The sequence below is a fragment of the Primulina eburnea genome, chromosome 5 (assembly GCF_022965805.1).
Source record: "Primulina eburnea isolate SZY01 chromosome 5, ASM2296580v1, whole genome shotgun sequence".
NCBI lineage: Eukaryota > Viridiplantae > Streptophyta > Magnoliopsida > Lamiales > Gesneriaceae > Primulina > Primulina eburnea.
This window is the reverse complement of record NC_133105.1, coordinates 4,523,147-4,536,741: the sequence shown is the minus strand read 5'-3', so window position 1 is coordinate 4,536,741 and position 13,595 is coordinate 4,523,147. Positions and strand designations below refer to the sequence as shown.

Below are 13,595 nucleotides of genomic sequence, written 5' to 3'. Positions count from 1 at the left end.
TAGCATGATATTCATAAATGGTCACAATCTTACAATTGACAAGCTAATTTTTCACCTTCATGATATCAGCATACTACTAGTAATAAAAATGCTAAATTATTATTGGGGCCGTTTGAACCAATCCATGCAGCAAGAAACTATAGATTCATTCTACCTCTTGAAAAATGTTCCTGTATAAATGATAGCATTAGAGAACCACACCCATCTCTCCACTATAACAAGTGAATCAATTGTAGAACTTGGGGAACCAGGATGTCCAAGTTAGAACATGAAACCGAAAGTACTTTCCTGGCTAGAGAAGGAAATCAATCATCATATGAGCTGTGGTTGGTCATTTCTTCTTTGATTTTACAGGAACTCCTTTATACATGCTTACTTTCTCCTTCAGTTCATCTCTTCTGGGACGTGCGATCTTGTTATTTGGATCAAAAAGCAGAGCTTCTTCAAATGCCTTAAGAGCGGATTTTAGGTCATTGGACTTTTCGTATGCATCACCAAGGTTGTTCCAGGCAGTGACATAACCAGGTTGAAGTTTGACAGCACTCTCAAACTGAGCTATACCCTTTTCAACTTTTCCATCACGGACAAAACTGACACCAAGGGCGTTATAAACCTGGTGCATTAATAAAGAATCGATGAATTAAATGAGTGACTGAATGCAAGAATATATCGCATCACAAAAATTATCTAATGAGTTCTAGCCAAAGTTAACAGCGCCAGCTCCGCACAGCGAAGAAACAACATTTGTCCAGTTTAAAAGGAAAATATAAGTTCTCTATTTTAGAAATCATGTACACCCTAAACAAAAATAAAATTTCACAAATCAAAGCCAACTTGATAGAATCAACAATGAAATAGAAGTTGGCAGAGCCACCATCTGCGCTACTGATAACTATAATCAAGATGATGAAATGAATCATACTTGAGCAAGATCTTGGTCATCCCCATCCCATTTGTCAATAGCTTGAAGAAGAAACTTGGTGGCAGCGGGATAAAACTTTCTTCTCAGCATCACAGCTCCGAGTTCAAATAACTCAGTAGCATTAGCATCACCACTTCTAACTTGCTCCTGTGATTTTATAATTAAAAATAACTCAAAGATAAATACAAAAAATCAAGCATCTTGACTAAGATTATAAGGGGAAAAAAAGCATCTTGCAAAAAGCAAGAAAAATTATGTGAACTGATATATCACAAACATCAGCCCAACTGTTTGAAATAATATTCTAGAGCAATCAATTTAGCTACTGTGACTTTTAATTCATGTCGAGTATCTATATAGTTATTAGCAATAGATAGATTGCAACTAGAGTACTAATAGTAGGGGTTTAATTATCATAATAGAGTGCCAAGGGCATGGGATTTAAATGCCAACTTCTTAGGTAGAAGGAAAACTACAAAGAAAGAATATACAAGAGCACTAACTTGCAATTCCTTTGCAGAAAGATCAAGCTCTCTGCGCACTAGTACTTGACGAATCACGAAGAAAGATCCAACTCCAAGCAAAGCTAGAAGTAAAAGCAAGTAGGAAAGCTGGATTCCCAATTCAAACAACTCCCCAACCTCGTATACCACATTTTCTCTTACATCTTCACTCGCTTGCCCCACTTGTATGGGAATTAACCAAGAAAGTGATGAGCATAAAACTGATGTTATGAAACCGAGAGGCACATCTACTCTTTCTGTATGATCACTGACAAAAGGCTCCCGCAATAAGTCTGAAACTATATGCTGATATCAGCATGTAAAATGTTGCTAAATTATACGGAAGCAATAAAACTATGCTTTAAGCTCTATATCATGAAAAATTAAAAGTTTAAAAACAAGTTCAAAATATCCATGAACAAAAAAATATACCAAAGAGTTTATGAATCAACCATATGATAAATCTTGAAATATAACCGAAGCTAACATCCAAATAGCACACAATGAAATGTAAATCGATCTCATAATGCTAGAAAATGGAGACAGAAACAACTCAAGGAGAGTAAGGAGCTTTCTTAGGTGTCTCTACTTTCACGAGTTACCACTTTCCTCTTCATGATGTAGCCATCTATAAATGATTACATGAATGACAAAATTAAATTTTTAGAAGCCAAAGTAGAATATTAGTCATCTAAAGATTTCAGCTATTTCGGAGCAGGAAAAGGAGTTCTCAGATGTCAGTAAATGTACCTACCAAATGACAGTCATCATTCATATTTTACAAAAGAATATATACACATCAGATTGGAGGGCAGGAAGTGACAAAAATCATCAATGTACTTGTCCGTACACGATTATGCACAATGTTGTAATTCACTTACTTGGCCAGATACAACACAGAAAAGGAAGAAACTAGTTCTCGTTTTTTGCACGAATAGGCACTCAAAGACAGAATCTCTAAAAAGAAGGCAACCTTATTACCTTTAGCTTTTGTTGAAGTCAGGGATGAGCACCTTCGAATTTCCTGTTCCTGTACCTAAGGTCATTGAAAAACAAATCAATCACTGGCATGACGGGACAAGCAAGCACGAGAAGCCTAATAATTACAATAAAAATAGTGGCTAAAACCAATTAACATGGATGCAATTATTCATTTGGGTTGCTGATTATTCAACTTCGTTCGCCAGAAAAAAACTACTTGACGTCGCCCAGTCCCAAAAATTTTCATGTAATCCATTCTCATTCAATCTACACTCATATATAAAACATTCCATAGAGTAAATTAAAGTCCAACTTGATGGTTAAATTTCAATGATATTCAATAAATAACCTAACCTGGTTCTTCCCATTTCCTAGAAACAACCAATGCTGTTGTTTAATTCAGTCCAGTTCATAAAATCTGTTATCACTATTTAGCAATAGCTACAATAACATGGATGAGCAGGCGGTCCTATTCCCCGATATGGAAAAAAAAATCACCAGTGTGCATAACCTATCCAAAATAAACTAAGTCACCCCAACTACGCTGACATTCCGGCTCTGCAGTCGACTGCCTACAAGCAATAACGGTAAAATCTTAAAGAAACCCAACACCAAAGAAAGGTTGGCACAACACTCTGTCGAAAACACGAGGCAGGAGTGCGTCGAAGCATGAATTGACCTAGCGACGTGAACCTATACCTGAAGAGAGAGCTTAGGAACTGTAAAATTGAGCTTCCTCGAATTGGGCTTTCTTGAAAAGTAACAAAAGGCAGTTTCATTTCCATGAAAGAATGAAACTGCACAAGAAGATGGGCCCTGAAACTTGATTCTTGGAGATAAATTGGGTATGGTGATGGCGGTGGTGCTTTCACAGTTTCGTGTGGGAAGTGAAAAGGCGCACTGGATTAGCATTTCCTCCCTTCTAGCAGTGTTTTTCCACACTACTCTTAAGCTTCCGTTGGATGGTGCCCGTGTGTGCGCTATGGGTAAAGATTGAATCTTGATTCTTGAAAGAATCCACGGTGAAATTCTTTGTTAACTAGTGTGTGTAATGCGTGTAAAAGTTTTGGATTTTATTTTTCTTCTGTTTCATCGGATAAAGCTCCCACTATCAATCTCGAGTTATGTTCTCAAACCAGCTGGACCAGCCGCCAACCGGCAGAAAAAGCAATAAATCAGTGTGTTTTTTTTTTTTACTATTATAATATATATATATATATATATATATAGTACGTTATTAATCATCATAATATTAAATAATTTAGTTTCTAAAAAACAGCTTATTTACGAAATATTTTCTATATTTAATAAAATTAGTATAATGTAAAAATATGGTTTTTTACAATATATATAAAATGTTATGTCACAAAAAAGTATATAATGTAAAAACCATACGTATATGTAATGCAAATGTATCACATGCTTCCATAGACTAGTCTATGCATCCAAAATTCTATGGTATTCTTGATTGTATAAGAAATGTATAATAAAATAACAATATTAAACATAAAGTTAGATTAGAAAATATAATAAAATAAAATCTTAACATCGAGGAAAGAAAGACGCAAACCTCCGTCGACAATCGTAAGTGCGATCCCTCTTTATTGTACTTAATTTTGCTCTACGTGGTGCTTTACTCGATGTCTCAGGCTGAGGTCAGTGGATAAATCGTCTTTGGAGGAGAAGAATTTCGTTGGAAGAGCACGATAGAATAAGGGTTACGGTTGCAACATCAGTTAGACACTTTTATCATTTTCTTCGTCCAAAGTCCAGTCAAATTTTTTTACTAGTATTTATGTCTGTACATTATCAACAGAGGACAAATTCGTCGGAACTAAGACATCCACGTTCGACTTACTAATATCTTATCCATTATTGAACTTGGGAATAGGTTGATGCCATCCATTATGACCATTTGGGAGAAAAAATGGATATTAACAGTATAGTTTTTTTTTTATGAAAAAGTATGAAAAATGGTGAAAAAGTATGAAAAATCTCTCATGAAATCCGAAAAGTATAAACCCCACGGTTTGAAGATGCAATTTTTTTTTTATCGAGATTAGCACCAAAAGATGTAAAAGAAAAAAGATTATTGTCTAATCGAATTTTACGACGAAACTCTATTGTCAATAGATTCGCAATCTGTGAACAAAGTCATCAAACTAGAAGAGAAAACGAATGACCAATTCAATTTTACCATAATCACAACAAAATGAGGGCGACTCAAATTCGAATTTCTTTGCACTGCAAAAACGAGAGAAGACTAAGGGGCTAACAAATGTTGGTAGTAAACAACTGAAACCGGAAAAGCTACATAGAAAACGTAAATCAGACACTTGAAAACTAATTTTCCTTAAAAGAGCATAACGGTTTTACTTCTACAGAAAAAAAAAAAAAAAAAAAACAAATAAGAAGAAATTGTAAAAAAAATTGACAATAATATAATAACTCACAGTGGGGCATACGAGCTACATGGAACCGATGCACTCCAGACCCAAACAAATTAGCAGACAAACACAAAATAAGTTTCTTGAAATAGATGTGAAATCAACATTCTTTTTTTGATCAATTTTTTGGTATAACTGAATAACTGTGAATTGTAATTCATGCGATATATTAATTGCACAGATGACCATACTCATATAAATGAACTTCTCATTGAATTTAAATAACACGATAGCTCAATAGCTCGCATTTACAAATGATCGTCACACGATACATAGATAACAAACCTTACGACACATCATTGTGGCTAGGTCGAAACCGAAAATCCACACATGATAACAATGACCTCTTCCAGACCCGTAGAATCAACACTGAAAAAACTGGAAAAAAAAAGGAAAAAGAAGAAAAAAAACAGACCCCAACACCTATAACACAGTAGCATGAAATAAAAACGAAGATGAGGCAGTTGAAAGAGCATGCATCCACAATAATTGAAATAATAAAATAGTATAATAAATTAAACATTTCGTCTGTGTAAAAGTTATTCACACAATTAATAAATATTGATATAAACAATACATAAGTAAATTCACAAAAAAATTAATTTTCAATTTTAATAATAACACAATTAATAAAAGACAAAAAAATAAAATACACGGACAATATAGAATTTAACACATAAATCAAAGAACTCAAATTGAACTTAACACAACTAACAAAAGACAAAAGTTATTATACAAGAACAATATGTACAACAAACTAATTTAATTTAAAGCAATTAATAATAACTAATAAAACATACAAAATTCAATACAAAGACAATATAAACAAAACACAATTTTACAAATCATTTTAAAATTGTATATATATCGGACAACAAGAAAATTTAATTTAAAACAAATAATAATAATAATAACTAATAAAACACAAAAATTAAATACAAGCAATTCAACTCATTAAAAGATAGATAGGTTTGCTAATCATTCTTATTTTGATGTTAAATTTAACATTAATATCTTAATTAGGCAGGCTTATTTATTTTCTAATATATATATATATTTATTTTCTAATATATAAAAATAATTATAATAAAATTTAAAGAAATAAATAATAAATCATTCAAATTGAGCCGGACGTACATCTATAATTATTAATTAATTAATTACATAAGAGTCCGGTCTGATTGTGGAATATGGAGAATACCGGTAAAGTTAGTTGAGGTCTTGAAACCTCCGTCCCGTCTCCTTTTGATTCGATGCATTCGAGAAATCGCCACTCTTTCTTGCTATAATTCCATTTGCATTTCATCGAGCACTTGTACATCATCAGTTTCTCCAAATCGACAATGTCTTATTCTCACCTCCTTCACACTTCCTTCATACCCACAGCTCCCCCGTACCGCAGCGGAGGAGATGCCAACCTCACACGGACTATTCTCCCAATTCAATCCAAGATCCGTGAGATATTCATGCCGGCGCTCAGCTCCACCATGACTGAGGGGAAAATCGTTAGCTGGGTCAAATCGGAGGGCGAGAAGCTGGCCAAAGGAGAGTCTGTTGTAGTGGTCGAGTCGGATAAAGCGGATATGGATGTGGAGTCGTTTTATGATGGGTATCTCGCTGCAATTATCGTCGACGAAGGCCTTTCCGCTGCTGTGGGATCCACTATTGCTTTGCTTGCCGAATCTGAGGAAGAAATTGCACTCGCCCAATCGCAGAAATCTTCTTCCTCCGCTCCTGCTGAAACAGAGTCTCCGAAGGTTGTGGACGAAATACCGAGCCCGCAGACGACCACTTCAGCATCTATATTTGCCAGCGTTACCAATGCTGCAGTCAATTCAGGTGCATTGGCATCGGCCGTGCATCCAGCGTCTGAAGGGGGGAAGAGAGTGGTGGCGTCACCATATGCCAAGAAATTGGCTAAGGATTTTGGGTTGGATTTGAGGGGTGTTATTGGCAGTGGGCCAAACGGTAGGGTTGTGGCAAAGGACGTTGAGGCTGCGGTGGCTGCTGCAAAAGTGAGCGTCAGTAGTGCTACAGAGGTGCCTACCGACGTGGCTAAGCCGAAGGGTGTTGAGTTGGGGTCAGTGGTGCCTTTCACCACAATGCAAGGGGCGGTGAGCAGGAACATGGTGGAGAGCTTGGCAGTGCCGACCTTCAGAGTTGGCTATACTATCACAACTGATGCGCTTGATGCTTTGTACAAGAAGGTAACGTGATGTGACTGTAGAATTATATATTTTTTCTTTCTTGTTTGAGATGTTAAATTGTATATGCCAAGCAATCCATATGGTTAAATTGAATATGAATTGAATCGTGATGATGTAGGTGATTCACAGGAGAATTTAAAAATACTAGCTTAATTTGAGGAAAAAAAATCATTTGTGAGTTCCATGTGGTGTGGATAAGTGCTAACGAAACATAAAAAATTCTGACTGTTGTTAATAAAATGGATGAATCAGGGGAGGCTTATCTTATTATCCAGCAGTATTCATGCTCATATCATAGATTTGATCTGATAATTCTAGTTAGTTACCAAGCCCTTGTTTGTTTTCACTTCCCAGAAATAACTTTTTATCCACCAAAAGCAAAAACACTACCACTCATTCTGTTTTTCTTTCCCCAACACAAAAATTCTCTCCTCTTCTCATATTCCATCTTACTTATTATTTTTAATTATACTTCTCGGTAATTTCCTAAAAATACTCTAATATTATATAATATTTTAATCCAAAATGTTCTAATTTAAAATTTAAGTATCTTTATTAAAAACTTTATGACATGATTTGATAGAACAATTTTATTTCTTCATAACAAAATCACGGGCATATATATTTTCCCAAAACCGTGTCTCCTAAATATTTCCTCAATACTCTTCCGGAAACACCCCATAGCAAAACTAAACACGCCCTAAGACTTTATATCAACGAGGCCTTTCCTTTTTTTATTTCGGCTTATGTTTTTATTTAGCAAGCTTTTTTTTTCCCAATATTTTTCAGGTAAAGTCCAAAGGAGTGACGATGACAGCATTACTAGCCAAGGCCACCGCTCTTGCGCTGGTCAAACATCCTGTTGTGAATTCCAGTTGTAGAGATGGTAAAAGCTTCACATATAACAGTCACATCAACATTGCGGTTGCAGTGGCCATAGATGGTGGTTTGATTACACCAGTGCTTCAAGATGCTGATAAGGTAACCATACTCCACTTCTTCGTCATTCAATTCATGTGAGACTCTGCTGTTTGTTGCCCTTCTCTATTAATTACTTGATTAACTTCGATTTCTCATTATATTTTTTTTTCTTAGATCGACCTTTATTCACTATCAAGAAAGTGGAAGGACTTAGTTGATAAAGCAAGAGCAAAGCAGCTCCAACCTAATGAATATAGTACAGGTTAGTTCACTAGGTTACACAAATTGCTGCTAGCCTGCTAAACGACTGTATAAAAAGTCTTCTTTTCCCTTAATATGACTCAGTGGTTTAAAGTCATCTTGGTTGTTTTTGAATTTGTCAGGTCATAAAATCAACAAGTGTCTGACCCTGAACTGTTAGTGATTGGGAGCTTTAGCTGACTTTTATCCACCACCCCTTAGAAATGATATAGTTCTGGGCGGGAACGCTAGCCATCTTTTTGAATTGTACGTCTGATAAAGCTCCCTTTAGCCAATGATAAAATTCATCTGTTCAAGAAATTTAGTTTGATATCTATAATTAGATTGTGAAACTTCATTCATTGTCCATTTATGGACATAGATCACTGTCTTCAAGTTTTAATGGGAAGTGTGAACTTACTGTGAATATTGACAGCTCCTTCATGATATTGGCTTTTGGTTCATGATTGGTTGATACGTTACAGGAACTTTCACTCTATCTAACCTTGGAATGTTTGGCGTGGATCGCTTTGATGCCATCTTGCCCCCAGGAACTGTAAGTTGGAAGCTACAGCAATGGCACAATTGCCATGAATTGATTGATAATATGAAATTTGCAGGTCAATTGATCATTTTGAACCATATTTGGCATTTCTACAGGGTGCAATTATGGCTGTTGGCGCTTCTCAAGCCACTCTGGTTGGTACCAAGGATGGTAGGATCGGCCTGAAAAATCAGATGCAGGTGGGTTCATGTGTTTCTATAACTCGTCTGGTCAACTTTTGTGTCTGCATTTATGTAATGAAACTTGTCACCTGCTTGAGTTCTTGTGCTCTGCCCAATTCTTCCAGGTGAACGTTACTGCAGATCATCGGGTCATTTATGGTGCGGATTTGGCAGCTTTCTTGCAAACATTAGCTAAGATTATTGAAGATCCCAAAGATCTGACCCTTTAAATCAAACTCATAATCAAAGATTCGAGATTATGTATTGTCTTAGCATGTCTCATCGATGCTTTCCTTGCAAGAATCAAGGAATCCAATGCCCTTGTCAAACGAGCAATTATGATCCCCAAAATGCAGAAAGAGATTTTGATCCAGCCATTTGTGGTGGCATGTGCTTCAGTTTGTTTTTTCAACTTTAATTGTTTTTCATTTTTTATAGATACTTCACTAGATTTCGTTGTTAACTGGGTACATAGACTATTTTGATCTTGAGGTTATGAAGTTTTCGCAATGTTTCGCATCAGATATCATTGTTATGCAGCTACTATATATCTCTATGATAGTGTAATCAAATGCATATTAATGGAGCTGAAAACACATCAAGAAAGCATATGGTGTTTTATCCAAGCAACGCGGCCTTGAAAATCATGTGTAAACACTTATTTGAAACCTTTTCCGTATAGACTCAAAACTAACAGTACCAGACACAAACTAAATAAAAAAACTCTCACAATTTTACACCACACAAGAATGAAGACATATGCTAAAGTCCAATCCAGACTATAGCAGATAAGGTGGTAAAACTGATTTGCTTTTACATATTATGCAGCTGTTTCTCCATCTCATGCATGTTACCTTGCATTTAGTAGCATCCGCAGCACCGTTCTCATCTTTGGCCTCACCCCTGGTGAGATACTAATACAAGATAAAGCCACCTTTAGAACTGCAAGCATCTCGTTTCTAGAATCAGGTGATGTCTCCCTTATTTTAATATCAAGAATTTTGTCCCAATTATCTTGCTGAACTGAGTTGCATAAAACCCACTTAGCCAGTTCAGTACCTCCACTAACAGCTGGCTTGCCTGTGAGCAGTTCTAGAAGAACAACACCGTAGCTGTAAACATTTCCAGCTTCCGTGACTCTCATCGTGTAAGCATACTCTGAAATCCAAGGAAGAAAGACGTGAATCCATTGTTTTGCCACATTATTGGCAGTTGAGCATGATAGAAAAAAATTTCATGCATGTAATTTATATTGGATATAATCGTGCAGGCCGCAGTGACACTGAAGAGTTGTGGGAAAGAAAGATTATATAAATCATATCTTGGTTAGTTCGAGTGTTTTCAATGTATGTTGTTGAAACGCAATACCTGGAGGGATATAACCGACAGAACCAGCGATAGCAGAAAGACTGCTTGTATTCTTTGAAGGATCAATCACCTTGCAGAGCTCAATGTCTCCAATTTGGGGTTCGTTTAGGGAATTCAGATGAATGCTTTTGCAGGAAAGATCAAGGAGAAGAATTGGACCGGAGCTGCATCCATGGAGAAAGGTCAAACCCTGAGCTACCGCAATTGCAATGCTGTAACGGTTCACCCAACCCAAAGTAGTGCCCATGCCATTGTGAAGAACGTCTGAGAGAGTACCCTTTGGGGTAAAGTCATAAAAGAGATAAGCACCATCACCTGTCAAGACATATGCAAGAGGGATCATGACATTAGAATTATACAGTGTCCCAAGAACTTTTAGTTCCTCCCCGAATCTGTGGTGGCTACCCAATTGCAGTATCTTGTCACTCCAGTTAAGCTTCTTGACAAAATAGCTGTTGCTTGATGGCATGACAACTTTGTAGTAAGTACAAAATCTTGTCTTCAAGATGACATTAGAGGGGTCGGTCACATCTTCCATGGCTTTCCTGAAATCAATATGTGAGCGGTGAATGTTGCTCGGAGTCAAAAAATTTCCATGAATAACTTGTGAAGGAGAAATTTCTTCTTCTGAGTGCTCGTATTCATCACTGATCCCATAATATCTTCTTGAAATGAATAGAGCTATCATAATCAATAAACCAACTGCCGTGGCAGCAGCAGAAGCGGCAATGACAATTTGTGAAGAAAATGATTTTCTCTTACTTGGGGATGGAGGGGAAGGATTTGCTGCATTTTCAATCAACCCATAATTTCCATCCTTTTCAAGAACAACAAATGGTCCAAACTTTGGGACAACTCCAGAGAGTTGGTTGTCCGAGAGTACCAGCAGTGTTAAGCTGGCCATTCGAGCAAGAAAATCTGGTATCTTGCCTGAAAATCTATTATGGGAGAGATCCAAAACTTCTAAATCACTCAATGCTACAGTCGTTGGGATGGGTCCTTCAAAATGATTGTAGCTGAGGTTCAAGGCAATTTGTAACCCTGGTGGCATCATTGGAATGAGGCCACTAAGTTGATTTTTTCCCAGCTGGAGTTCTATCAGGGAATGTAAGCTTCCAATGGAGTCCGGTATTGAACCACTTAGATTATTACCTTGTAAGTCCAACCGTTCAAGATCATTCAATCTTGAAATCGACGATGGTATTACGCCATTCAGCAAGTTCCTACTAAGATTTAGCCATTGCAATTTATTCAACTGGGTTAACTGTCCTGGGATTTCACCAACAAAATAGTTGAACTGAAGATATAAAGCCCGAAGATCGGTTAAATTGCCCAGTGCTGGAGGCAGCGAACCAGTTAATTGATTCTGGGCTAAATTCAACAATTGCAACTTTCTGCACGTAGCCAATTCCTTAGGTATCATTCCATCCAACCTGTTGTTATCCAGCTCCAGATAAGTTAGTTCCACAAAATTTCCCAGTGACCCAACTGGAATCATTCCTTTGAGATTATTGCTTCCTAATCTTAACCTAACCAAGTTTATGGATATATTTCTAGGAATCAATCCTTCCAATTCATTGTATGACAAATCGAGAGACTCCAAATTCGGCCCTGATAAGATATCAGATGGGATCGTACCTGTCAAACTGTTATAACTAAGGTCTAAATTTTTTAGATACAAAGTTATCCCAGATGGGATAGTCCCATTAAAGTTGTTCTGATTAGCAGCAAATCTTTGAAGTGTGGTGACATTGGATAGTGAAGTGGGAATCCCACCACTCAAACTGTTGAGAGATAGGATTAAGATTTCCAATTTGGTGAGTCCTCCCAATTTCTCAGGAATTGAGCCCGAGAGTTTATTGTTACGAAGATCAATCAGTTTCAGGTTGCTGCATTTTGAGAGTTGTGCAGGGATTTCACCAGAAAAATTGTTGAAAGAAAGCTGAAGCTCCTCTAATACGTTCAGCTTCCCCAAGCTTGTAGGAACACTCCCTTCAAACATATTGCGGCTAAGATTCAGACTCCAGAGTGAATCCATCTCCACCAGCTGCAAACCAATCTCCCCATTGAACATATTGTAAGAACAATCAAGCGACTCCACCATTGTAAAACCATTGAAAGCAGGCAAATTTCCTACCAACTTGTTCCCACTAAAGTCCAGCAATTTCAACCCCTTGATACCTCCACAAAGAGTGAAAAACCCATCTGGGATAGAGCTCAGTTGATTGTTAGACACATCAAGTGACTCTAAAGTATCAATCTTGCACAGAAGTGGCAGGAATTCAGAGGTGGTAATGGAAAAATACTGAAAAGATAGTCCAACAATGGAAGAATTATCATAACTACAAGAAACACCCCTCCATGAGCAAGGGCTAGAATCTTTTCCAACATCTTTCCACACAAAAGAAGAACCAGTACTGTTCTGAAAGATTTCATAAACCTGATTCATGGTATTGGCCTGATCAGCAGACAACTGTGAGGACAAACCCAACCGAAGGTAAAGAAAGAAGACAAACAGTGTAACCGCAGCATAATATACACACCAACCCATTTTCTGCCTATCTTTTCTCTCTTTATATGCTTTCTGATCACTCACTGAAACGAAACAAAGAAACAGAAAAACTTGAGCTTTATTCAATTTTATCCATCAATAACATGAAATAAAATGGAACAAGTGTATTCAGTATATGTATATATAGAAAAATTTGATTGATATAGTTTGATTCATGAAGTTGAACACAGACAAGCCCAGAGGCATAGAAAATGGGGAGGAGATTGTGTGGAAACTTGGGTTTCGGGAGTGGAGTTGACTGGACTATTGAACAGAATAGTGTTGTGGATCTCATTTCTTTGTTGACTGACGAAGCAGAAAACACGCACAAAATTCTTCTTTTCAGACTAAATAATTCATCAATTCACTCGTCATCAGTCAACGTCGTCCCCAAGACTTGACAAATATTCTTACTGCATAATAATTTATTTATTTTTTTAAGAAAATCAAAGGTCATAATTTACATTTATTTCCTTGATATATTTGATATTCATTTCTTTTTATCAAATATAAAAATTATAACATGTCGAGAAAAATAAATATCTTATATATAAAAAATAGAAAATGTGAATGCAAATAACTTGTTTATTGCATAACATTGTGTTTTTTTAGAGAGCTTATTCAAATGTGACGAAAATGACGATCTCTCCTAAAGTAAAGTAAAGAAATTTGATTTTTAAATGCAAATTTTTTATGAATTGTTGGATCCAGATCGATATATTCATGTGT

The 13,595-nt window shown here is 36.5% G+C and overlaps 3 protein-coding genes across 5 annotated transcripts; 1 reads left to right on the top strand and 2 right to left on the bottom strand.

Annotated features, from left to right (window-relative positions):
• Positions 1-74: 74 nt before the first annotated feature.
• LOC140832537 (tetratricopeptide repeat domain-containing protein PYG7, chloroplastic-like) lies at positions 75-3,513 on the bottom strand. 3 transcript variants are annotated; one of them, XM_073196618.1, is made up of 5 exons: positions 3,106-3,513; positions 2,407-2,461; positions 1,426-1,724; positions 923-1,069; positions 75-613 (listed from the first exon to the last, which is right to left on the bottom strand). In XM_073196618.1, exons 1-5 carry the CDS (start codon positions 3,316-3,318, stop codon positions 332-334), a joined length of 996 nt encoding a protein of 331 aa, XP_073052719.1. In that variant the 5' UTR covers positions 3,319-3,513; the 3' UTR covers positions 75-331. The 3 variants fall into 3 exon arrangements, with proteins under 3 accessions (XP_073052719.1, XP_073052721.1, XP_073052720.1); XM_073196620.1 differs by having other exon boundaries at positions 1,426-1,682; XM_073196619.1 differs by having other exon boundaries at positions 1,426-1,718; positions 3,106-3,511.
• A 2,520-nt stretch (positions 3,514-6,033) lies between these two features.
• On the top strand, positions 6,034-9,469 carry LOC140832535 (dihydrolipoyllysine-residue acetyltransferase component 5 of pyruvate dehydrogenase complex, chloroplastic-like). Its single transcript, XM_073196616.1, has 6 exons — positions 6,034-7,060; positions 7,850-8,041; positions 8,156-8,243; positions 8,707-8,777; positions 8,882-8,965; positions 9,073-9,469. Exons 1-6 carry the CDS (start codon positions 6,197-6,199, stop codon positions 9,175-9,177), a joined length of 1,404 nt encoding a protein of 467 aa, XP_073052717.1. The 5' UTR covers positions 6,034-6,196; the 3' UTR covers positions 9,178-9,469.
• Positions 9,470-9,545: 76 nt separating this feature from the next.
• On the bottom strand, positions 9,546-13,205 carry LOC140832534 (uncharacterized). The gene is made up of 3 exons (XM_073196615.1): positions 13,060-13,205; positions 10,316-12,910; positions 9,546-10,105 (listed from the first exon to the last, which is right to left on the bottom strand). The coding sequence occupies exons 2-3, from the start codon at positions 12,864-12,866 to the stop codon at positions 9,798-9,800; spliced, it is 2,859 nt and encodes a 952-aa protein (XP_073052716.1). The 5' UTR covers positions 12,867-12,910; positions 13,060-13,205; the 3' UTR covers positions 9,546-9,797.
• Positions 13,206-13,595: the final 390 nt, after the last annotated feature.